Source organism: Cupressus sempervirens, chromosome 1 (genome assembly GCF_028749045.1).
Source record: "Cupressus sempervirens isolate cs-2001-9-10 chromosome 1, ASM2874904v1, whole genome shotgun sequence".
In the NCBI taxonomy this organism is placed as follows: domain Eukaryota; kingdom Viridiplantae; phylum Streptophyta; class Pinopsida; order Cupressales; family Cupressaceae; genus Cupressus; species Cupressus sempervirens.
In genome coordinates, this window is record NC_143118.1 from 498194139 (window position 1) to 498219511 (window position 25373).

At 37.3% G+C, this 25373-nt stretch overlaps 1 protein-coding gene across 1 annotated transcript in view; it reads right to left on the reverse strand.

Moving 5' to 3' along the window:
• Positions 1-25373, reverse strand: part of LOC149578418 (Calcium-binding EF hand family protein) — a 120079-nt gene that overhangs the window by 51318 nt on the left and 43388 nt on the right. The window contains exons 7-10 of the mRNA XM_089829019.1: positions 21285-21383; positions 21033-21104; positions 20830-20944; positions 11173-11241 (exon numbers count right to left, since the gene is read on the reverse strand). Of these exons, the coding sequence (XP_089685145.1) occupies positions 11173-11241; positions 20830-20944; positions 21033-21104; positions 21285-21383 (355 nt within the window). The remainder of the gene's footprint in view (positions 1-11172; positions 11242-20829; positions 20945-21032; positions 21105-21284; positions 21384-25373) is intronic.

Consider the following 25373-nt stretch of genomic DNA (forward strand, 5'->3'; position numbering starts at 1 on the left):
TGTGATCTCGTCCAGTAGTTATTCCTGCACATTCAATAGTAGACAAATCGATGTACTAGGTCTGATGCATTTTGGAGAAAGATATGATTTCTAAATTGTTTTCTTTCAAGCTTTCACATTATATTGGATTTTCTTAATCATATTGCTGCATTATTGGAGTCGGATTAGAACAGTGGTATCAAAGCCACAAGACTTGCCAGCTTGTGGGTAAACTATTGGAGTTTTAGGCTGGTTAAAACAGGAAAAATGTCAGATAGGCATGAATAGGAAGCCATATAATTTTAGTCACATCTGACCTGAACAAGCAGGATCTTCAAAACAAATTGATATTGAGGACAGTTACACAGTTGATGAGGAGAACCTTTGAGACAAGCATACAAGTTGAACAGGTTGAACAGGCTAAAAAGGTACAGGTCACTCAAATGGTTCACAATGCGAATGAACAGAAACAGGAAGGGAGGGAAACCTTTGCGCGCTATTAGAGATGGATAGAATAATATCGCCACTGCACTTCAGTAGCTTACAGGTGCTCTGCAGCAGCTAGCTCCAACACAGAGGAGAGCACTGAGTCATCACAGTGGAGGTGGTAGCGTGCAAGGATCAACCAGGGCTGCTACGGTCCCTGTACGAAACAATGACAGACCAGTGATGCCCATTTTTGTTGAGAATAATATCGAGGAAGGGGTAGCCCAACCTGCAACAGCAGGCTTACTTCCGGATAATGTTATGGCTATATACGATGAATGTGATCTATTCCCTGATCTGGTTAAGCAAAATCTAACCTTTACTCAAACACATGAATCAAAAAAGGGAGTCGGTGAGGACACAATAGGATAGGAGTCCTAGGGCACAGAATAGAGACTTGAAGCACTCCATGAACAAGTTATCTCTCCCCAATTTTGATGGCAGCAGTAAGATGTTTGCTAGGGCCTCGATTCACAAGTTAGACACATTCCTGACACTCAAACCAATGTCAGAAATAGAAGCTATTAGATTTTCCACGATGCATTTAGAGGGAGCAGCATATGATTGGTGGCATCATGGACTAGTCACCCAAGATCATGGTCTCATCACATCTTACAAGACTTTCAGCTTTAAACTGAAAACTTGTTTTGACAGGAAGGACATTGAGGTCTACTACAGGGATTTGGCTCAGTTGCAACAGGGTGGATCTTTAAATGACTTCATTGATGAGTTTCAGCAGATCTCGGTTATGGTTTTGGATATGACGGAACAGCGTAAGGTAATGTTGTTCACAGAGGGCTTACAGAACAGATTTAGAGGGTTGGTCAAAGTCCTTAAACCAGACACTTTGGATGATGCTATTAAGATTGCACATGATTTGGACTCACCTTCAATACTACAGCCTCTTAAGAAACTTGATAAGGAGTCTACTTTGATCCAGAAGAACAGAAATCAGCATAAGACTCCCCACCCCCCCCAAATTGGACTTTGAGATACAGAATGAACTAAGGAGGAAGAAGCTATGCTTCACTTGTAGGCAGCCATGGACATCGGATCACAAATGCCTTGGCAAGGGTAAAATACATTATGTTGAGGTTCTTTCGGAAGAGGAGAATGAGTAGCAGGGAGGTAGCGATGTTGATGGTAGCAATGAGGAAGAAAGTGAGGAGCAACCTCCTCACGAGAGGAAGAAGGAATCCACTCCAGGACAATCCCCTATCATAGCTTCCCTTTTTAGTGATCCCATGGGTAACCCCTTTCATTTGAAGAGCATAGTTAGAGGGAAGCATATTGTGTGCCTTTTAGATACAGGTGCATCACATAATTTCATAAGCACGCGTTGGGTATCAAAGAGAAGGTTATAGGTTGATGATATACCTAAGTTCGAAGTTATGGTAGTAGGAGGTGATAGATTAAGGTGCTCAGGAAAAGTGTTAGGGCTTTCAATTCACTTTGATGACTATCTTCTAGAGGCAAATTTTTATGTTGTTGACTTGGATGGGTTAGACGCCATGTTAGATAGGCAGTAGTTACAGACTGTCGATAGGTACACAGTTTGATCCTGGTAAGGTGCAGCTAGAATTCTTACAAGATGGCCAACAGGTGATTCTCAAGACCATGCTAGAGGTGAACCTAGGGTGATTTCAGCTCACACAATGCAGGCTATATGAGGCATGATTACATTGAGTGGGCAACACCTTGTTTCATTTCCTTTAAGGATACATTACGTTCACAACAACAGTTTCACTGTGACATTCAGCCGCACAAGAGGGTTTTTGAAGACATGCCCTCGGGTATTCCCCCAGATAGAGGGTTTAAGCATATGATTGAGAGGAGGGCGCCAAACCCATCATTACCACTTCTTATCATCGCCCCAAGTACTATAAATAGGAAATAGAAATGACGATCAAGGAACTTTTAGACATGCCTAGCTCCAGTCATTTTCCTTCTTCGGCAGTTTTGGTGAAGGATGGTACTCTTTGCACGTGTATTGATTACCATGCTCTCAACAAGAGGACCATTAAAAATAGGTACCTTATTCCATGCATTGACGAGCTATTAGATGAATTACATGTGGCAGACTATTTCTCAAAAATAGATCTTTGATCTGGATACCATCAAATACATGTCCCTGAGGAGGACGTGCATAAGGCAGCTTTTTGATGCCACTACGGACACTTTTGGTTAGGCCATATGGGCTCACCAATGCACCAATCACGTTTCAATCTTGTATTAACCACATTTTTAAAAAGCAGTTGCACAAGAGCGTGTTGGTGTTCTTTGATGATATCCTAGATTTTAGCAGGACTTAGGAGAAGCATTTGCAGCACCTAGATGAGGTACTTAGCATTATGGAGGAGCATTCATTGTTTGCAAAGGAATCGAAATGTGAGTTCGAATCGACTAAGATTCTTTACCTTGGACACGTGATTGGGAAAAGATACAAACAATCCTAGATTGGCCGCCTCCGAGGAATGTATCAAATCGAGAGGTTTCCTAGATCTTTGCTCTTATTATAGGAGGGTCGCTAGAGATTCTCTCAGACAGTAGCTCCCCTCATCAATCTCATACAGAAAGGGGCATTCAAATGGATGGATGATGCAAAGGTAGTCTTTGATAGGCTCAAGACAGTGATGAGCACATGCCATGTTCTAGCATTTCTCGACTTCTCTCGCCTTTTTATCTTAGAGTGTGATGCTTTGGGGAACGGAATTGGTGCAGTTCTGATACAAGACAGGCACTTGATAGCATATGAGAGCCGGAAGCTCAAGGACAATGAGAGATTGTATTTCACCTATGACAAGGAGATGCTAGCCATTATGCACACCTTAACCAAGTTTAGACAGTACTTGGTGGATGGCAAATTCACGGATAAGACGGACCACGACAACTTGCGATACTTCATAGAACAGAAGGATCTCAATGAAAGACAGCAAAAGTGGGTTAGTAAGATTCAGGCCTATGATTTTGACATCAAGTATGTCAAGGGTAAGAACAATATAGTTGTTGATGCGCTTTCCAGGAGACCTTCAATAGTAGAGTGTTGTGTCATTTCAGAGATATCAGCAAATTGCAAGTCCCAATTACTAGTTGAGTATTCTAAGGATACTCAAGCTTGTCAGATCATGGATGGGCAGCTCCAGGATAGCAGGTACAAGGTAATCGATGATAAGAATAGGATCTACCTCGTGCTAAAGTCTGAGCTCAAGGTAAAGATTATAGATACTCTTCATGATGCACCATTACCAGGACACCTAGGTTTCTTCAAAACCTATAGGCAGGTTAGAGAAAGGTTTTCAAAGGAGGGCCTCAAGGACAATATCCTTTAGCATGTCAGAGAATGCCAAACTTGTCAACAAAACAAGTCGGAGCACAGGTTCCCAGCCGGATTATTACAGCCTCTTCCTATTCCAACACAGAAATGGGAGAGTATCTCCATGGACTTCATTACAGGATTGCGGAGAGTGCAAGGCAGAGATTCCATTTTTTGTGGTTGTGGACAAATTGACTAAGTTTGTTCATTTCTATGCTATAGCGGCAGATTGGTCGGCCTCTCAAGTAGCCGAGTTGTTTTTAGAAGAGGTTTTTTGTCTACATGGTTTACCTCGGACTATTGTGACCGACAAGGATAGCAAATTTCTCAACACTTTTTGGAAGGATTTATTCAAATTGGCAGGTACAAAATTGACACCCAGCATGAGTTACCACCCACAAACCACAAACGAACGACCAAACTAAGATAGTAAATAAATGGGCGGAGGGTTATCTTTGGAACTATGTAGTGGGGCAACAAAGAGCCTAGGTTAAATGGTTATATTTAGGGGAGTATTGCTACAACTCCTCCTATCACATGTCCATCCGAATGACACCATTCCGAGCTCTCTATGGCAGAAAACCTCTATCGTTCATAGATTTGGCCTTACAGGACAGTAAAGCATCGCGAGCTGGAAATTGGATACAAGATCAGCAGGAAATTCTTAGATCTCTTCGGGAGAATATCCTACAGGCTTAGAATCAACAAAATATGTACACTGATTGCCACCAAACAAAGCGGAGTTTTGAGTGAGGCAACATGGTTTACCTTCGTCTCCAACCTTACATGCAGAGCTCCGTGAAGAATAGTGGATCCGAGAAGCTTCAACATATATTTTATGGTCCCTATCGCATTACTAGGAGGGTTGGAGAGGTTTCTTATGAGCTGGACTTGTCAGATGACACTAGAATCCTTAATGTTTTTCATGTGTCTTGCCTCAAGAAGGCTCAGCATATAGTGCCTTCCGTTGGATTGCCCCCACTTGATGAGGAAGGGAAACTGGTTTTGGTTCCAGCTGAGGTGATTGAGATCAGGGAGAGGAGGTTGCGTAACAAATCCATCAAGGAGTATTTAGTTCGCCAGAAAGACTTGCCATATGAAGATGCCACTTGAGAGGGCGAATCAATCCCCCAACATCTAGCACTGAGATTGCTTGAGGGCAAGCAATCCCTAGAAGGGAGGACTGTAATTTTTCCTTCTTCGCGCTAGGCCTTACTAGCGCCTTGTTGGTCTATCTTTCCATTCAGATAAGCTAACGAAATTAATCTTGAGTGTGCAAGCCACTCACAGGAAACAAAATCATTTTACTCAAATAATCAATCAATGTATCTAAAGTTCTCAAATTTTTTTAGCTGACTTGAGGAAACAAAATTATTTTACTCGAGCAAAGACAAATAAATGATTTTATTGTAAGGCTATAGCCGTAGTAAATTATTCCAAGAGATATATTGCCGGTTCTAAAGTTGTGCTTTTTTTTCTAGGTTTCCTATAACTATCGGAAGGGATATTTGAGCAATTATATTAATGTGGAAACACTAGATAAAAGAGACATCAAATTAAATATTTTGGACCTAATATATATATATATATATATATATATATTTCAAACAAATTATTGGGACCTCTCTAAAGCTTTTTTGTGAGTAAATTGGAGCGCTACTATTGATAGATGTCGAATAATTAAGGAAAGGACCATCTATTCTAAGTCTGGAAGAAAATATTTGGGAAGCATATATATTGAAGTTATACTACCATACCATTCATTCGCTGGTGCCGAGTGACTTAAACAAATATCTTCTTCTGGCGGAGTTTGTAATACACTTGTGTTTTTGTGAACAATCATTGGCAGAGTTTATACGAAGGTATGAACAAATATTGCAAAATTAGAAGTTCCAACCAAACGCAAGCATCTCCATTATATGATATCATTTCACAGAGGGGCCCTAAAGAGGAAATTAATTGAAGGGTCTATATAATATTAGTGGGGCATTAATAAGAAACGAAATGGCAAGAAGACATGGAGACAAGATAGGGAAAGCTGAAGAGTCATCGCATTGGACAATAAAAGGAGACATGGTCTCATTTGGAGAATATTTTTGGGCTATTGATTTGGTTTCAAATTTATCTTGGAGAAATTAGGAAGCTTCAACTTCATTTTAAGAATCCGAGGACTCAAATCCTTGGGTTCTTCTTGGGTGGATTGGACGTAGCCCCGATTCATCTGCTGTGGTGAAGTCATGACAGAGTTCACAGTTGGTTTTCAGGTCTTTCTGGTTATCCAATCAGACTGTTATCATTGCTTTATGATTGGATATTTATTGTATGTTGGTTTAAAATCCAATAACAATTTATGGAGTATTAATTGGTTAAAGTTGTTGGTTATTTGCTGGTTATTTGCTGGTTATCATTGTGTAAATTCTTGTTACAGATTCTGATATTATTTGAGGAAAATTTGGAAAAAGATATCCGGGTAGGATATTACAGTTTTGTGGATTAAATGCAATTTTATAACTTCATAAAACATCCACCTCACAACTCTGAAAGAGTAAAGGGAGCTCACCTTAGCTGTCTCAAGGCCATCAAAAGCATCCTCCTCCTTTGCATCAAAACCATCTATTGCTCAAATCCTCAGAAGATGGGATCTCAAGGTTGTCAAAGGGTGAGACAACTCAAACTCGCAAGGGAGAGGCGGGGCTTTTACTCTTCTAGAAAACCATAATCCACAAGCACCAGAATTACCAGTGACCTTAAGTAAATGAGGATCAGCATTCACCTATGGGGGACTTTAAACCTCATTCAATGATGATTCCTTCTTCCTTTTTGTCAGGGTACTTTTAAGAACAGAAAACTCAACACCCAACCCCTTTCTCTTAGGATCAGATAGAGTTTTGGCCTGAAATTTAGGCTTTTTTCCACGGGAAAGAGGAGGGGCATCTTCAGCATCAGCATCTGTCCCCCACCCATCCTCATCCTCACTATCAATGCCAATATTCGCAATACGCAAACCTGACTGAACCCTGAGTGGATATGGAGGAATCTTATTTCTAAGGTGCTCATAAATGAGAAGGATGAGGCCTTGGTGAAGCACAGGGTACTTTCTAGAGTTCACCTTGTGATCAATAATTCTTGCAATTAAAGAAGACAACGGATAAAACAGAAAAGAAATGCACATTTTTGTACCTAAAATGGTTCAACAGTACCAACTGATAAACATGAACACAGGAGAAATCTACCATCAAGAGTGAGATATCCTATAACCGGCTTCAGAACCTGCCTCCAAATGTCCTTAATCTGGTCTGGGGCAAAATACATGTTCTTCACCTTGATCAGCTTCTTCCTCTCATACTCAGAGTTAGGCAATTTCTTCACCACCTCCTTAATAATCTTCTTACCCCAATAGAACTTAATCCCTTCCATAGAGAAATCAGAGACCTCCGCAATGAGTGCTTCATCCGACTGAATCGACATACCAAAGAGGGTGAGATTTCCATTGTACCAGCATTGAACAAAAATCCTAGTCACAGTAGTAGCATCATGTCCATGCAACCGTTCAAGGAAAGGAGTAACCCCTACTTTGTTGAGTCTAAACCAGACGGTGGGTTCATTCGTCCATGCATTGCAATTCCTGGCCTCAACCTAGCTTGTCATACATCCCACGACTAAAAGTTGCAGACCCTGAAGATCACTCACAGTAGAAGAACAAAAACACAAGTAGAACTGTCATCCGCAAAAAGTATTCTGTACTGTTACAATGTATTGTTGTTTATAGATAATTCATAATTGTAAAAAGAAAGAGGGCATTTTGTGAATGCGTTTTTAAGTGTTAACACTCTCAGAGAAGGATTTATAACTGGTGAATCTTGTGAGAATTGTAATCAGATCCCTTTATTATTCAATAAAAAATAATTTTTGGTGTGGCTGAGTTTTTCCCTTGAGGAGGATTTTCCCAAGCTATCTCAGGTGTGTATGTGTGTTCATTTATCTGCTCTTTGTTTACATGAAATTCTAGTTCACAAAATTTAGCAGTTCAGTATGTGTCTCTGTCTATAGAGAAGGCCAGCTCAATTATCCAACATCGGGTTGATGTTTTGTAATGATTTCTGGTCAAAATTTTGCAGATTCTAAAGCAGGGGGCACCCATCTCTGATCATTTCAAAATGAATTTCGGATGCTCTTGGTCATTGACATTTTACAGATCCAAGGAGGGTCTCAATGGCAGCAGAACGTACTAAAGGATTTATGACCAAAAGACATACAATATTTAGGGAGGGAATTAGATTATTTTTAGTACCCTAGGTCATTTCTATATTTAGCTCATTATTGTAGAACCTTAGTTAATGCTCATTTAGGCTTTCTTTTTTAGTGGTCTTAATTTGGTCTACTTTTAGACATCTTTATTTAGACAACTTGCTTTTGTAGGAGTTGAGAATCCGACTCCAATAATGTGCCAAGATCACCTGCAGTGCAAATAACTTGCTGAAAAGAAACCTAGGGAGCAAAGAGCTTGAAGCAAATACCGCACAAGAATATTTCACAATAGGAAATTAGAATTGCTATGTGAAAATGGAATAAATTTACAATGAGTGAGAGACCACTTATAAAGGCCTCATGGAAGCTTGTAGAACAAGCTAGAAGGAGGTAGAAGATAAGGCTGACAACTCAGCACACATCCACAAAAGGTGGAAAAGATAAGTATGCTAAAGAGAACAAACTCCCGTGTTGTCAACAACTAACCTCAACATGCATTAAATACTAAGTATTAAATAAATGCATTAACCTAAGTAAGCTGAAGTAAATAGAATAAATAATTAACAATTAATTAATTATTTACTCTAACAGCTTTTTAGTTCACACCATTTTTAGCATCTATAAAAATCTATTTATTGGTGCAATGTTAAAACAATTACTCATTCTGATTTTTATAATTTAGGTATGTTTGTAACAAGTTACAACAATAGATATCTTCACAAATACCTAGCGCTTCAATGCGCAAACTTGTTAAGTGGTTTGAACCTTATACCTAAGAAATATGACTTGAGATATATTGTTTGTTACCTAAAAAGCAAAATCCAAATGAATTCCCAAATTAATCGCTCAATAATCCTCCTAATTGTGTCTTTCAACAGCAAAGAGAATCTCATTCATGACGAATTTCATCCTCACACTCCAATTGATCTCTTAAATTTATAATTTAATTAAGCACGCCTGAAAGCGAGCCCTTGGAAGTCTTTTATACTACTCCCATTGGAGTTCATTCATGGTGGGAGAAATAAACATTACTCAACATTTACTTTTTTATGTCCCCAATATGTTATTAAATAAGGGGGACCTTTATTAATTAAATATTTCCCACTTAACTATAGTCCCATATTAATGAATCATATCAATGATATTAAAATCTTCTGTTGATATTAACCATTAACCATCAGCATGACACTATCATTGAAGATCCTAGCCCTGCCTAAATGACTTGTATAAATAGTAAGTATGCCAAAACTGCCTCCAGACACCTCAGATTGACCTGCAACTGAAAAACTACCCAGGCCAAAGGGTCTCAACATACCTTATAAAGGTAACGTTATGGATGGTTGCTGCATTCCATGTTAATAAAAGACAAATTTGATACAGCTTCCTATAGCCTTGCTCAAGTTCCCCTCATATGGCGTATACTCTATGCTTTTGAACAAAATTATAGCATGGGCCTTTATATGAGTGAATTCTCTAATCAGGAAATAATTATTCCTTGAGTGTGATTATTTTTCTTCTTGGTGTAAAACAGTATTATATTGTGGTGTGGTGTCTGGTAAGTTTTGACCACAATATATGTGGGTTCAGCATGACTTGTGAAGGCTGTGGTTTCATATTGTCCTTGGTGCAGTTCCATTAATATTGAACAGGTAGTCTATTGTCTTATGATGGTTGCTGCAGGAAATATATTTGGTCTGAAGATAGCTTGCCATAATACATTACAATGGTGAAGACCTTCTTGGGGAAAACATTTTTCATAGGCACACAACATGTTTAAACTTGGCCTCTCTTCATTTGGCTTGTATGCCTGGTGCTTTTATTTCCTATATTGTATGATGTTGGATGTGATACAAAGTATTTCCTGCTCGACTGTGGAGTACATGATTCTTGCTGATATTCATTTCATAGACTCGGCATTCTAAACACTGCTGTTAAGGTGTATTACATGTATTCTTTCTGTAAACAACAAATGACATTTTCTTTGTTTGCATCTATTGACAAATAGAAGATTGTAAATCAGAAAATTACTGCTGATTTTCATTTCTAGTTTGTATATAAATATGCTATTGGAAATCTTTATAATCTGTCTACACATGATGTTGGACATCTGAGCAATAGTTTTCATGCAAACTATTTGTTAAAAATTACTTAATTATACATGGCAGATTTTGGTAAAAGTAAACTCTGGAAGGGATAATTCATTCTTGAAGAAGCCAAACAGGTTCACAAACTATTTTAGCCAGGTTTTTTATAAGTTATCTTTAAGCCAAACTTTTAGACCGCTTAAAGTTGTTTCAACTACATAATTTAAATGTATCATATTATAGCACAATGCAAACTTAAAGCCATGTAACAATTTAGTCTTGCTCAGATATTAGTAATTAAGATGATTTCCATTTGGCTTTAATAGCAAGGACATTTAATTCTTTCATTTGTCTACTTAGTTCTCAGATACAAGTCTATGCATGAATAATCGGGTAAATTTAAATTTTTAATCCACATTCCACATTACTCTCAATTTCACTAGAAGTTGGAAATCACCTAGATTCAATTGTCTTATGTTTCATATTTTGTACTGTGGTCAAGCAAATGTCTTAATGGTTAATACCTCCAAGCAAAGCCACACACACCAATATTGCATAGAAACTATAATATGCACAAGAGTTCTTCAGACACTTGTAGATCCAATACAATCACAACAACTCTTATTTAACTATTTCATGATATGCTACACAAATACTGAACCACACTTGGGAGGATTCACCCAATAAATAATTTTAATAGCCCTGATACAAGTAATTGAAGGATTCCAGGTGAATTCTTCCGCTTAATGAGCAACATCTTTATAATAAATGGAAACAGCATGACTTCTATGACTCAACTGATACTTGGATTCAGACTCGTAATAGTTGCTTGTGTGTTAAAGTGGGTTCCCTTGCTTGTAATTATCACCAACAGAATGTGAACAAATGTCATTAGCATATTGACTCTTAATTAAAGTCATCTTCAGATGTCTTCATCAAACACAGTTCAAATCCGACAACAATATTTATTTATCTTGAGATGCCTTAATCAAACACAGATCAAATCTCACAATCCTTAACTAAATGTCATATGCCAAGTAAAACTAATGAAATATTCCATACCCTCATCTTCAAACTTATCCCAGTCATCGTCCCACTGAGCTGCAGTCTCCTGAATACCAGGTTGCCAGCCTGAAAATGTCAATCAAGCCCAAAATGCAAAGATTTAAAATCAGACATATGAGAAACATATTAAAACATACACAAATCAACAATCTTTACTACAATGAGACAATCTGTTGCCATACTGAAAAAATGCTGAACCTGTCAGAAATAAAACAGAAAAACTTTATAGCATGTCTCTTGTACATCACAACAAACGTTGTCCACCATTGCACATGTTCTCTAGTAGCTTTCTTGATGTCATTACAAATGAGGTAATTAGAAATGAGGTGTAGAAAATGCTTGTATATGGCACATCAACCACTCAAAGAAAATAATATCAACAGTCGAAAATCTGTAGATGATGTAAGAAACAGCACATTTGTGAGGGAATTTTGGCAAAAATGAATCTATAGTAGTGGAGAATTTGAAGAAGATTCAAGATATACTTGCTGGAGGAAAAATATATATGTTGCCAAAAGGCTTTCATAAGAATAATGTGTGATAAACCCAATTGCTTGTGAACCAATTTTCAAAAATTGAAGATCCTATCACAGACTTCTATAATAGAATGAAATCATTCAAATGGACACAAATATAATGAAAAGCCTCATTTCAGAACTAACCTCATGTTCATGTAACCTGACAAAAACAAACTGGTTATGGATTTTATGAGCCCCAACTGACCTAATCGAAACAGCAACCACCCTAACACAAATACATGTCCCCAGGTTAACCCGATATCGGACATTTGGGCAGTGAATGTCCAAGGCGGTGAATGGGCCATCAGGAGGTCTGAATGTCCGAAAGATGGTCACGGAGCTTCATAAAACTTATAGACTTATAGGAGGTCTTATTTTCTCCGGGATGCATGTTGATGTACCTATTTCCACAGGTCTATTTTTAGCAACTGTATTTCTGTGAAACAGATTATTCCTACACTGCTACTTTGTTTTCCTGCAAAACATATTATGCCTGTTAGCTACTTTCTAACCAGCTGCTTATGCTTGCTCAATTGTATGTGGATACTCAAAATAAAGCAAAATATTGAATAGCTCCAACTGTCAATGAAGTATGTATTACGATAATAGATAATTGTCTATTATTAGTTAATGGTAATCTATTGTAAATATCTAGTTAGCTTTAGTTTGCTTTAGCTTTTTTAGCTTTCTTTGTTAGAATAGAATGTTTCTATTATTTACGATCATTTCCTAAGGAAACATCGTTTTAGTCTTTTGTATATAATGACCTTTCGGTCTCTGTTAATAACAAGCAAATATTTACCAATTACTTTGTAATATGGTATCAGAGCCTAGACTTTGAATTTTTTAAATTTTTATAATTTCTTTCGAAATTATCTGCTCCCAAAATTTCAAAATTCTTTCTTAGTTTTTTACATGCTTCCTAATACCTAGTTCTAGCTAGGGTTTCTAAGACTTGGTTTTCTGGCAGCCTGCAATTTTTCCGTCTGGTTTTTCCGTGCCTGGAAAACGTGTTTTTTCTCTGAAAATCGTGTTCCAAATACTCATGTTTGCTTTCAATATCCAGCCCGCATCTGGGATCTTGGTCGTGGTGTTCGTCTTGCAACAAAAATGCGACCTCCAGTCCCTACAACAACCTCCTATCTCTACGAAAACAGTTTTTTTTGTCATTTTTTCTTGGATGCCCACGTTTTTTGATTTCCACCAGCAAACGTGCCCTAAAACAACTCTGCTTTCTCCCATACTCATGTGATTTTTTCATATTCTAGCCTTTGTCATCTCTCTCTGCCTAATACGCCTGAATCATGCCTTCAAACCACCATTTTATATGTTGTTTTGATCTCCATGGCCGCTAACATAGTTTTTTGCTCGAAACCCTAGATTTTTAGGCTCAAAACATTATTTTAATTTCAAATTATTGGTGGGTTTTTCGAGAGATCAACTGGATTGTTGTCAAATTTTTTGGGTGCCTCGATTTTTGAGCCAACAAATATATCTGAGTTGTTCAAGCTCTCTTCTGGGTTACTCTCCAATTTTTCTGTGTCTTCCATTTTTTGCCTCAAAAAACATGTCTTCAAAGATTTTCACATTTTTTCATTGAAAAATGTGCCATGGCATCTCCAACTAACATTTTGCTCGAGCACAACTCCAAATTCAATGGTCAAAATTATGGCACTTGGAAGCAGCATCTCCATTTGTGAATATTGGAACACCGATCAACTTGTATTGGGTGTTACAAAGCGTCTGATTGCTCCTGCTTCTCAAATTATCTGTACCTGATGATCAACTTTCTCAGATTACATCCAACAAGACAGCTACTGAGATCTAGACACATCTCAAAAGTCTTCATGAGACTTCTGACAAAAGCATAGCTTTCTTTTCAAAAAACACTCTATTTTCTATTGTCATGAATAAGCACACCTCGCTCTAGGCACACCTGAATCGGATTCAAGAAATCCATGATGAGTTACTTGCCATTGGTCAAAAGATGGAGGAAGAGGATATTGTGGTTCTCACTCTTCAAAGTTTACTAAAGTCCTATGAGCATTTTATCGAGACTCTCAACATCACATCTTCTAGTGTTGATTCAAAGTGCACTGATCTTTGAACACTGCTGCTTCAACAAGATCAGTGGAAACAACAACTTGGTAGCAGCTCCAATTCCACCTCCATAGAGCAAGCCTTTGTTGCGAAATCCTTTTAGAAGGATAAAGGCAAGTTTTAGCAACCATCTCAGCAGAAGTCTTTTGCTCCAACATCAGATGGTTCCCGAAAGAACATTCAATGCAACTACTGCCACAAGTTTGGACACATGAAAGTTGAATGTTGAAAACATTTAGTTGCACAATCTAAGCAATCAAGTTCGCAGCCCAAAGCGAACAATGCAGAGCACACTGAGTAGATGGAGTCTACCTTTTACGTCTTCATGCCTAAAAGCCCTACAGATCATGTGAATTCGTCTACCTGGTACATTGATTCTAGTGCCTCTCATCATTTCACTCACTGCAAAGACTGGTTTACTGACTACCATCCTTATTCAGACTCTGTTATTTTGGTGGTGGAGAAGAGTACACAATTGTCTGCAAAGGCAACATTCAGATTCAGTCTGTAGTGAGGAATCTCATATTCCTTAATGTGTACTACATTCCAAGGATGGAACTAAATCTACTCTCAATCAGTTAGTTGCTGAGACATTCTCCACTCTTGGATGTCACCTTTAGTTCACATCAGTGCACCATCACTAATCGAGCGACTTAGTCTACTGTTGCAGTGGGTCTTGAGGATGTCTTTTCAGACTTATTGATTCTGGTGATTCTCGAGACTTACCTAGCGCTGCTCAGAGGTCATCTATCAACACACTTTGGCATCAATGATATGGGCACTTAAATGCGCATTATCTCTCACAACTTGCTCGAGATGAGCGTGTCCTTGGATTGCCAAAGATTCAGACTCAACAGCTTGAAGTTTGTGATGCATGCCAAGCTGGGAAGCAACATCGCACACCTTTCACCAACGGCGATTCATGGCAAGCTTCTTAAGTACTTCAGCTTGTTCATGCCGATATCTGTGGCCCTATGGCCACTCCTCCAGTTCTTGGGTCCAGGTATTTTCCATTGTTTGTTGATGATTTCAATAGAAAAATGTGGGTGTATTTCCTTAAAAAGAAATCAGATGCATTTCCTGTATTTTAGAAGTTTAAACCTTTAGTTGAAAAAAAGCCTGGGAAATCCATTATTACTATCAGACAATGGGAGAGGAATTTTGTTATAATGTTTTCTCTAGCTTCTTGGATACACATGGCATCAAACGCCAGTTAGCCACCCCCCACACACCACACCACAACAAAACAATGTAGTTGAACCTCGAAATCGGACAATCACCAAGATGGCTCGATCCATGATCTAACACAGAAATGTTCCGAAGAAGTTTTGGGTAGAAGCATTTAAAACTGCAGTTTATCTATTGAATTGATCGCCCACAGTGACCTGAAGGTTTTTGTCTCCTTTGCTTTTGTCTAGATCCCTGATGCGTCAGGAACCAAGTTGGATGCCAAGAGTCAGAAACTCAAGCTTGATGGATAAAGTAGTCTTCACAAAGCCTACTGCCTTATCAATGTTGAGACATCTCGTCTCCTCTACAGTCGTGATGTAGTCTTTGATGAGCAGCGAGGACCATTCATGCATGTTTCTCTTGTTCCTGATCCAACAGACTAGCCTATGAAGGCTCATGATTTGGGAGTTCGGCTTCCATCAGGTCCACCTGATGGGAGGGCTCCAGTAGCTCTTGCAGCTCCAATTATACCAGTGATACCTGTACAGACATCTCTAGCTTCTGTTGCAAGATCACCTTGCTTTGTAGATGCTTCACTTGAGTTTGATCCAAATCCTTCTAATAAGGAACCTAATGATCATGTGTCTCCTGATACTAATGTTGGTCATTCTCCTATTCGGCCTAAGTGGTGGTCAAAGACACTTATTGATCTTTGTGATGATGAGCTCATTCATGGGAGAACTGCTCAAAAAAAGAGCAAAACTGCAGACTCTGTTAGCTTTTCTTTCATGGCCAACATTCATAGTGTGTTTGAACCTCAAACATATTCTGAGGCTAAAGGAATTCTAGAGTGGGAACAAGCCATGAAATCTGAACACCAAAGCCTGTTCAAGAACAACACTTAGGTCCTTTCTGATCTTCCATCAAGGAAGAAACCCATTGGTTGCAAATTGGTTTACAAAATCAAATACAAATCGATGGTACTTTGGATAAGTGTAGGGCTCATTTAGTGGCAAACAGTTTTTCTTAGCGTCAAGGCATTGATTATGAGGAGACCTTTGCTCCTACTACCAAGATGAGCACCATCAGATTAGTCCTAGCCATGGCAGCATAGTTTGGCTGGAAGGTCCATCAAATGAATGTCAAGAGTGCTTTCCTGAATGGTGATCTGCAAGAAGAGGTCTACATGATGCAACCTCCTGGTTTCAAGGTTGTTGTTAAAGACCATCAAGTTCTCAAATTAGTAAAAGCTCTGTATGGCTTGAAGCAGGCCCCTCAGGCATGGTATACCAAAATTGATAAATACCTCAGTGATCAAGGCTTCAAGAGAAGTTCTTCAGACTCAAATCTGAAGAACTCAAATCTGTACATCAAGACTACTGACAATGACATCATCCTTCTAGTTATTTATGTGGATGATTTGATCATCACTGGCAGTTCGGCATCTTTGATTCAGGGAATCAAACAGAATTTATGCCAGTCTTTTGATATGACTGACCTTGGGCTCATGCATTATTGCCTAAGTGTTGAAGATTGGCAACAATCTTCTGGTATATTCATCTCTCAATCCAAATATGCCAAGGCCTTGTTAGACAAATTCCATATGCAGGATTGCAAGCCCACATCTACACCTATGGAGAAAGGTCTCAAGTTATCCGCAAAGTCTGATTCTCCTTCCGTTGATGATACTACATACAGGCAACTAGTAGGCAGCATCATTTACCTCTGTGCTACTAGGCCCGATATCAACTTCGTAGTCAGCTATATCTCACACTTTATGACAACTCCTAAGGCTGATCGTTGGATGGCAGCAAAGTGTGTGCTTCGTTATGTGAAGGGCACTTCAGATTATGGACTTTTGTACTCTCGAAGTTCTAGTCCTAAACTCGGTGGGTTCACAGATTCAAATTGGGCAGGCTTTGTTGACGATAAAAAGTCAACTTCTAGATATGTGTTCAGTTTGGAATGTGGTGAAGTCACATGGACCAATAAGGCAATAAGGTCAACCATCAGGATCATTAGCTACTAGACTTGGCTGACTACATCAACGAACTATAAAATTGAAGGTATAACCTCCTTGAGATAAAATATTGACTAGGAGCAGATCACAATATTTTGAAGCGCCTAATCACCCAATCAGAACCAAGTAAGTTAGAAACAGTGGCAGGATCTTATGGAAAATGAATTTGGCACTAATGCCTATTACATCAAGAAGAGTATTATTTCAATGTTACATGTAGACACATCCCCCAGATCCAAGTGACATCCCATCAATAATTTTGACATCAAAATCTATTAGTCAAAAAGAATATAATTTATTATTTTAATGTTACATGTGGACACATTCCTAGGTACAAGTGACATCCCACCATATCTGATATCCAAAGGACTTGGGACTTGTGGAGGCGACATCTCATTTGTCAGGACTGGATTACCTGCTTCATTTGATGCATTATATTTTTCGTTAGGAGTAACTTTTTAAAAAAGAAAAATCCTAAAAATTAAGAAGGATTGCCCTTATAAATATTGTGGACATCCCAAGGACAGGGTATTTGGAGAGGGCATCCCCTTCTTTCAGCACTGGACAACCTGCTTCATAATAGAATTAAAAAGTTCTTGTTAATGTCAAAGTAAAAAGTGCTAAAAACTGAAAAGAGAGTCAATTGTCCTCAGAAATGTAGCACATAGAATTTATGTTTTAAAATTCCATCAGCATTTGGTTGGTTCAAGTGATTTATATATCCATGCACAAATTTTCTGGAACACAATTTAAAACTGTCACCTATAAAACCTTCACCGTGTCCTGGAAAACTGGACAAATGATAATTATTTTGAAACAAAGGTGCCCTCTATTTTCTACTATGTAAAAGATTTTGAAAAGCTCCATCAACGTAACTCTATATAATTATTCAGACCAATAATGGACGAGAAAATAGATCATATTAATGCAAAAATCAGCATCAAATTGTGAATTATTGAGAGTAATCACCAACCAGATAAGAAAGTGTGCCACATTAACTCACTGACCCATGTTGTTACTAAAACCACACTTTTTACTGAAGAAACTGAAAGTTTTCACTTGCTCACCAATATCTCTCCTTTGGCATGTAAATGGTTTGTTTCTTCAATTTACTTTCCTTTTTACACTCCACAATCATAATTTTTCAGAGCGTGGGTGTACTGAGGAATTCAAAAATCAATCAAGAAATATTGACACCAAACAATAAATGCACACCAAACTTTAAAATCAACTATTTCTTCTATTTTAGGGATAATGTTTGGGCATTTTGACTTCTTAAACTGTCTTATACTAGCCCTAACCTTAACATTTATTTGTTTTGCTTGAGCCAGAATTTAATGGAGAGGTAGCCCTAGGGATCTAGAATAAAATATCTTTTTTGAAAGGTTTCAGGTTATTTTTCTGCTCCTGTGTTTTGTTCTCATTTTTTACACAGGAGTTAGGAATCAGAGACGAGAAATCTTATTTCATAACTAACTAATGGCTAAATATAAATCAGAAAATAATATCATCAGTCTTTTATTCTTTATTTATTTTCTTCTTGGCTTGTAAAAACTCACAAACATTTGTAAAAATATTGATAACATCCACCACCAACCCAACCTCATGAGCCATTTCCTCCGATCTCTACTAACCCAAGGTGTTTAGTGATGTACAAACCAAGAGATATTTGACTGACTAAGACAACTGAGAATACATCCAACTAAACAAAAATTGTTTTAATTGTCTATTTTGCCTCAAAAACCATGTAATATTCCATCTTTCTTCCAAGGTTGACCATTTCTCTGTAGTATTATGTTGTCCATCTGCTCAAGGTTTTGACAAAAAGTCAAATATTAAAGAGAACAAATTTCCACAATCCATTATTTTGTATATATGCTTCTGGATTTGATTGTGTTAAGATTTTTACCATTGACGTTTTGAATCACACTACATGATCCATCATCAGGATGAAGAGCAAGAGAAGCAAAACAAAGTCATCATCCTGATGATGGATCACGTAGCGTGATTCGAAACGTTGATGGTAAAAATCTTAACACAATCGAATCCAGAAGCATATATACAAATCAAATATTGTTGTCGTAACATGGAGACAAATATTCAGTGTAGGGGCACACCCCCAGGGAAACCCCCATCCCTTAAATGCCCCTAACACATTTTTGTGGAGTGAGGTGTCCTTGTGGAAAACTCATTTAAGTCCATTTAGGCTTTCAGCATGCCATGTCAATGGTACCATGGAACAAGCTAATGACAAGAAACCACTAAAATAATAAAAAGATATCAAATCAAGTCGTATTGGCTTCCTTCAATACTACAACAAGACTTTGGAACTTCATGCAGGATAGCGGCTAGCCTAATTCTCAGAAGATCATCAGAGTTGACCTGGATTGAAAAGGGATTATAAAAGGACTGCATGTAGACATTCGCACATAAAGAACAAACAAGCTTTTGCAAATGGCTAAGAAGCAACTTAAAAGTTGTCATGAATCTTTGGCAACTGACCCCACTAGATATACTAGCATATCTAAAAATTTGATTCAATTTTTTTTTAATTAAGCCGAGAGGTATCTAATTTTCAAAAGAATTAAATATAAATTTAGTAAATATTGTATTCAAATGAACACAAAATTTACATGAATAAACTATTGTCTTTGTTTTTATATATACTATGCCTTGATATTAATTCATAGAACTTTTATGAGACTGGAAAATTCAGCATATCAAATTTAGACAATGATTTATTTGACCATGTACAAATTTTTAAAAAATCATATTCCATGAAAATCATAGCAATAAAAAAATGCATATTTATATTTTGTTTTTCTGACATGTAAATGAACGTCAAATTTTTTTTCAAAATGGAAAATGTTTACATTGAAGATTGCTGCCACTGTAGAAAGCCTCTCGGCTTAATTAATATAATCAAATGCTAAATTTTGATCTTCAATTCTATAAAGGTATGTTCCACAGTGTTTCGGGGATGAAGATGGGGAATTAACAGGGGACGCATTTCAGGAATGTTTCCTAAAGGTCCTAAAATAGGCACTGCAGGGAATGACAACACAAACATATATATATATATATATATAAAGACAGACACACACATACACATATCCATATATATGAAGTTTTCAAAATATATTAATATATTATCCTTTTCCTTATATTCTATAACACTTTTAATGACAACACTTATGGTGAAATCAGAAAAAGCCTTGTCTGAGACACAAAATAAACCTGCAACTCCACACTTTGATGCATGCATAAAATATAGATTCAAATTAGTGCCTACTCAGAACCTTTAGTTACTGTCAAAGCCCACTTGAATTTGTTTCAACTTTGCTGTCTTAAGAAAATAATTGACTAGTGTTGGTTTTAAAATGTTTCACAGCATTTTGGGGACAGGCAAGGGAGACAGCAGGGGATGCACTTCTGGGATGTTTCCTAGAGGGCCAAAAACAGGATTCACATCCCCATGTAACATAGCTATAAAGACAACAGCCACTGAAGCAAGAGATAGTTAGTATGGGCAGAGTGAACATTTTCCCATTATTGTATTAAAAGAAATAGGTGATACAATCAAAGTTTAAAATTTTGGTTCTCATTTACAAATTTACTGAAAGTACCATGGCCCGATCTGTTAGTCTACAGACATGCAAACATCAGAAGGAAAGATCCGGAAATTTGAAGGGAAAAAGTGTGTTTCAAAGATTAAAGTTTTGGTGCTTATGTACACATCTACTGAGAGTGTCATGACCCTTTCTGTAAGTCTACAGATGCAAATGTCAAAAGGAAAAATCAGGAAATTCAAAGGAAAAAACTGTGTTTTCATGTGTTCAGGATTACCATATGGTAGCTCAACCAATGAAGTGGGCCTTGTGCGGAGGCCAAACTGCTTGCAACGCTCATTCAGCGCCTTCCGTAGCTCTTCTAGTTCTGCCTGTATTCGGTCTGATCGAACCTGTAATATATAGAAATATCAACAAGATAAATCAAAATAAGCATATAATATGTAACTGCAAAGTATCAGTATGCCATAAAAATATTACCTGAAGAAGGCTATCTGCATTGCCTCCTTGTTCCATTCTAACAATTGCATTATACAACTCCATTTTCCTTTCCTGTTCAATGATAAAGAGATAATTTGAAATATGAAAATTGTTGTAATATTTTAGAATTGTGTATGCCGTACCTACATTAAAATTACAATGCAGAACTCTGACAAAAGGTGCTAGCTGTTTCAAAATTTGTCGGATACAAGTTACCCAATTTATTTTGATAGAATAATACTATAATCACACCTGGAGATCTCTGAAAGCAGCTTCCTCTGATGCCAATCGAGAGCCTGATTCCCCTGCTTGCTTGTACTTTTCTTCATACTTCTTTGACATAGATTCAACCTTCAATTTCATTTCATCGACACATACAACAGTGAGAAAACTCTAGATGATTTTGTAACTAGTCTCCGTTTGAGCCAAAACAAATCAAGATAGCAAGTAATGTTGTTTGGTTAGAAATATCAATGCGCAAATGAGGCATCTTAAATGTCTTAAAGATGTCTTGAACAACTAGATCATGGATACAGTCTCAAATAATCTAATTGATTGTTCACATTAAATCACAAAAAAAGATGTGCGATTTCAGCATTTATCCATCACAATCTGTTTTCTTTTTCCACTATCCTAACCTCAATTAAAATATGAAAATTGAAAGCTCGTACATAAAGTAAATATTTTTCCACAAATAATTTTCACCATCCTGATCTCAAAATTTACTATCTTTATAACAAAACAGTTTTTATATTTCAATTTGGTCTTCTAATACCAGCTTTAAAACCATGGTGGAAAGGATGAGATAAAATAACTTGCCCAATTTTTTCAACCTCCAAACAGCCACTAGAGCTACCTCCATATTTCCTATTTTCTTAACATGCTGGTATGAGATCTCAAAAATTTACATTCCCATCTTAATTTATTGAAAGATACTACTATTTATCAATGATTAGCATTAGCTCCTCTCAATTGAAGTATCTGCTATCCATTTTCCATGGCCACCATCTATGTTCTTAGAGAGCCAAATAAAATCTAGATCCACTTCTTGCATTCACAAGTACATCCAATGCTTTGCTTCCTCTATATAGAAAACTGTGCTGTGTTTTAGGGAAAAAAATCAGCATTTAATGTTTTCTCTTGTGATCTTCTAGAATCGATAGAGGTCAATCCGGATACTCTAATGGTGGTTATTAATTGATTAAAAAAAATCATGTTAATTTTTATTGGGAACCTTGAAATACCATCCATGACCTTGCAGGAGATGAGCTACATCTTCATGAGCTGGATCTTGAGAAATTTTGCTTACAAAGAATTCTACAATTATTGAAAACACCTTCTTCAGTTGGCTGAATCTCAAAACCTCGCACTCTTTATAAGCTACCACACTTTCCCAACTGTGGTAGATTCACTTGTTTTCCTTGTGGCAATAGTGCAAGCATTGTAGATTATATTCTCACCAACAAACTCCTCATCCCCCAGATCTATGGCTTCCTTATTTCCCCTACGCTCCACCTTGCTAACTATGTTGTCCTAATATCCACCCTACATAATAGTGCTAACCCTTCTCCCCCTCCTTTCACACTCCAATGCCCAATATTAGATAGACAACAATACACTTTCCATTATAACCATACCGATGGCCATGCTATTTGTCTCTCCCTTCTTGTGTCTAGGTTCTACTTCTCCCTCTTCCCACCAAATCCATGTATGAGTTCTTGCATCAAGCCCTTTGGGACATTGTCTTGAAATCGCGTTCCCACACCCCATGCCACAATAGTTATTCTCATGAAATTAGGCATATGAAATAAGAGATAATCATTCAACACATGCGCTTTGAACAAAAAACTGCAGCCTAAAAATAATCTATCCAGAAACCATTCGGGAACAAAATATATGGGAAGGTAGTAAATGGAAAGAAAGTGCCTCATGTTATGGAAATGGTTGTCCAATCAACATATGCCAATTCCAAGCTCATTCAATATTAATTATCGTCAATAACTTCTCCATGCAACACATGTCAAAACCAAAAACTTTATTAGCAAGAATTAGTAATATTTCCTCAAGTATCAAGCTACTTACAAAAACAATGAACATAAGCACATGTCCAAACAAGGAGATGCCAGATTTATGCGGAAACCCAAACTAGGAAAATCCATGGCAAGAATAGCTACTTGAATCTATTGCCCAAATCTAACCTTACATGAATATAACACGGGATTTGCAATATGGAGGAACTAACCTACCAAAAGCACCAATTTTCAATAATATGTTGACCTTCAATACATAGCATAATGTACATAATGCACACAATGATTAAGATGCTACTCACACAACATCACCCACATACTCACACATCAACCACACCCTTTCAATAAACACCTCGATAGGCACACTAGGAAAGAAACTAGATCAACTACAAAGGTGCATCATAATGATGATTACATTCATATGTCACCCAAGAACAAGATTACTGCATTTGCAAGTTGGGGACAAGAATAAATCTTAAACCAAAGTGTAATTGTCTTTGTCCACAAGCCCACATAGTACTCAAGGGACACATTATGTGTTACCCACTAAACATCAATGCACTACCTTCAGCTGCCATAAGTTACAATCCTCTAGGCCATCAAATCAATAAATCAGCAGTCATCCCACTAGAATAGTGAACACTTTCTCGCTTCTAATTAATTGTCTGTTGAAAATTTACGTTTGAAACTCTAGCATATGATCCTTCATTAGTGTTCTTATTTAACTTCTAAACTATGTGCCATAACTCTCATCAATAATAGAATGGGGAACTAATCACCATGACGATGCAACTAAGTGCATCTACTATTTCTGACCAACACGTGGTAGATCAATCAAGCATTACTATACCAAAGCATAATGATAACATTAAAAGAGCCATCAATCATAGCGATTCTACCAAAACTCAAATGCTCAAGAGTGTCATGCCAAACACAATTATAATTGTTGTAGAAACCAGACACGTAAAGTCACATATAATTATTCTAGATTGTAACTGACTTGTTGACTCCTTTGACATCAACGACAACACATTGTTCAAAAATCTCCCTCCTTTGTCATTACTGGAAAACAACAAAATGTTGCTCGCACACCAACCCAATCCAAGATAGTAAGCGTCTCCCCTTATGAGGTTTACACTATACCCCATTACTGTTCTTAAGAGATGTAGCATTTTGGGTCTCTTTCTCCCCCTTTGAGACCAATGGCAAAGGACAACATTAATCAACAACTTCTCTTGCTTTATAAACACTTTGGAAGGCCACCTAGTTTGCGTGTGGTAGGGAGGCAACAATCTTCAACATATGCTTCCTCCCAGATCAAGAGGGCACAATCACTCCCAACTTTTATTGGAGATACTCAAATGTCGCCTTTAGAACAGAATTAGTGATGACATTTGCAACTGCTCCTTTGTCAACATATTGTAACTTGATTTCTATACATAGTGAAAGATGTTTTTTCCTTGAATGCATCACTAGATGCTTGGAAATATTTATGATACTTATATTGTTATAAAAAATAATAATGGGCCCATCAAACTCTAGTTTAATTTCCTTCAAGTTTTTATTCATGCATAAAGCTTGAGCGCAACATGCAACTGTTACAATATACTCCACTTCTGTTGTAGATAAGGATATCGAATCTTGTTTTTTTCTCAACCAAGGTACAAATTTGTCACCAAAAAAAAAGCTTCATCCCTTGTACTCTTATGGTCATCTACATTTTCAGCCTAATCTGCATCTATGTATGCAACCAATGTGAACTTGTCAAATTAGCCTAACAAACCAAAATCCAATGTATCCTTCAAATATCTGAATTTTCATTTTACTGCCTTGACAGACGTTGCTTTATGCATTTGAAACCTAGCTATCATTACCTATTGCTTGCATTACATATAGAGTAGGAGTTACATACAACAGACGACCAACCTATACAAGGTGTGATGTTTCAAAGCAAACTCGTCTTTTTTTGTTGAGATTAAAGCCAGTAATCAATGGTGTACTTACTGGTTTTCACTCTTCCATATTGAATTTCCTCAACATTCATTTTATATACTTGGTTTCAGATATGAATATACCCTTTTTACTTCGAAATTTGTAAAGCGAAAAAGAAAGCCAAGTCACCAAGCATTGACACTTCAAATTCATTTCATATAGCATCTAGGAAGTCACTGCACATTTCATCACTACAAATTCTAAAGATGATGTCATCCACAAAAACAACAATCAACAAATTATTACTTTTTGTTTTCATAAACAAATTGATGTTCGCAATGCCTCCTTTAAGTCCTTACTATTGCTGGTATTTATCCAA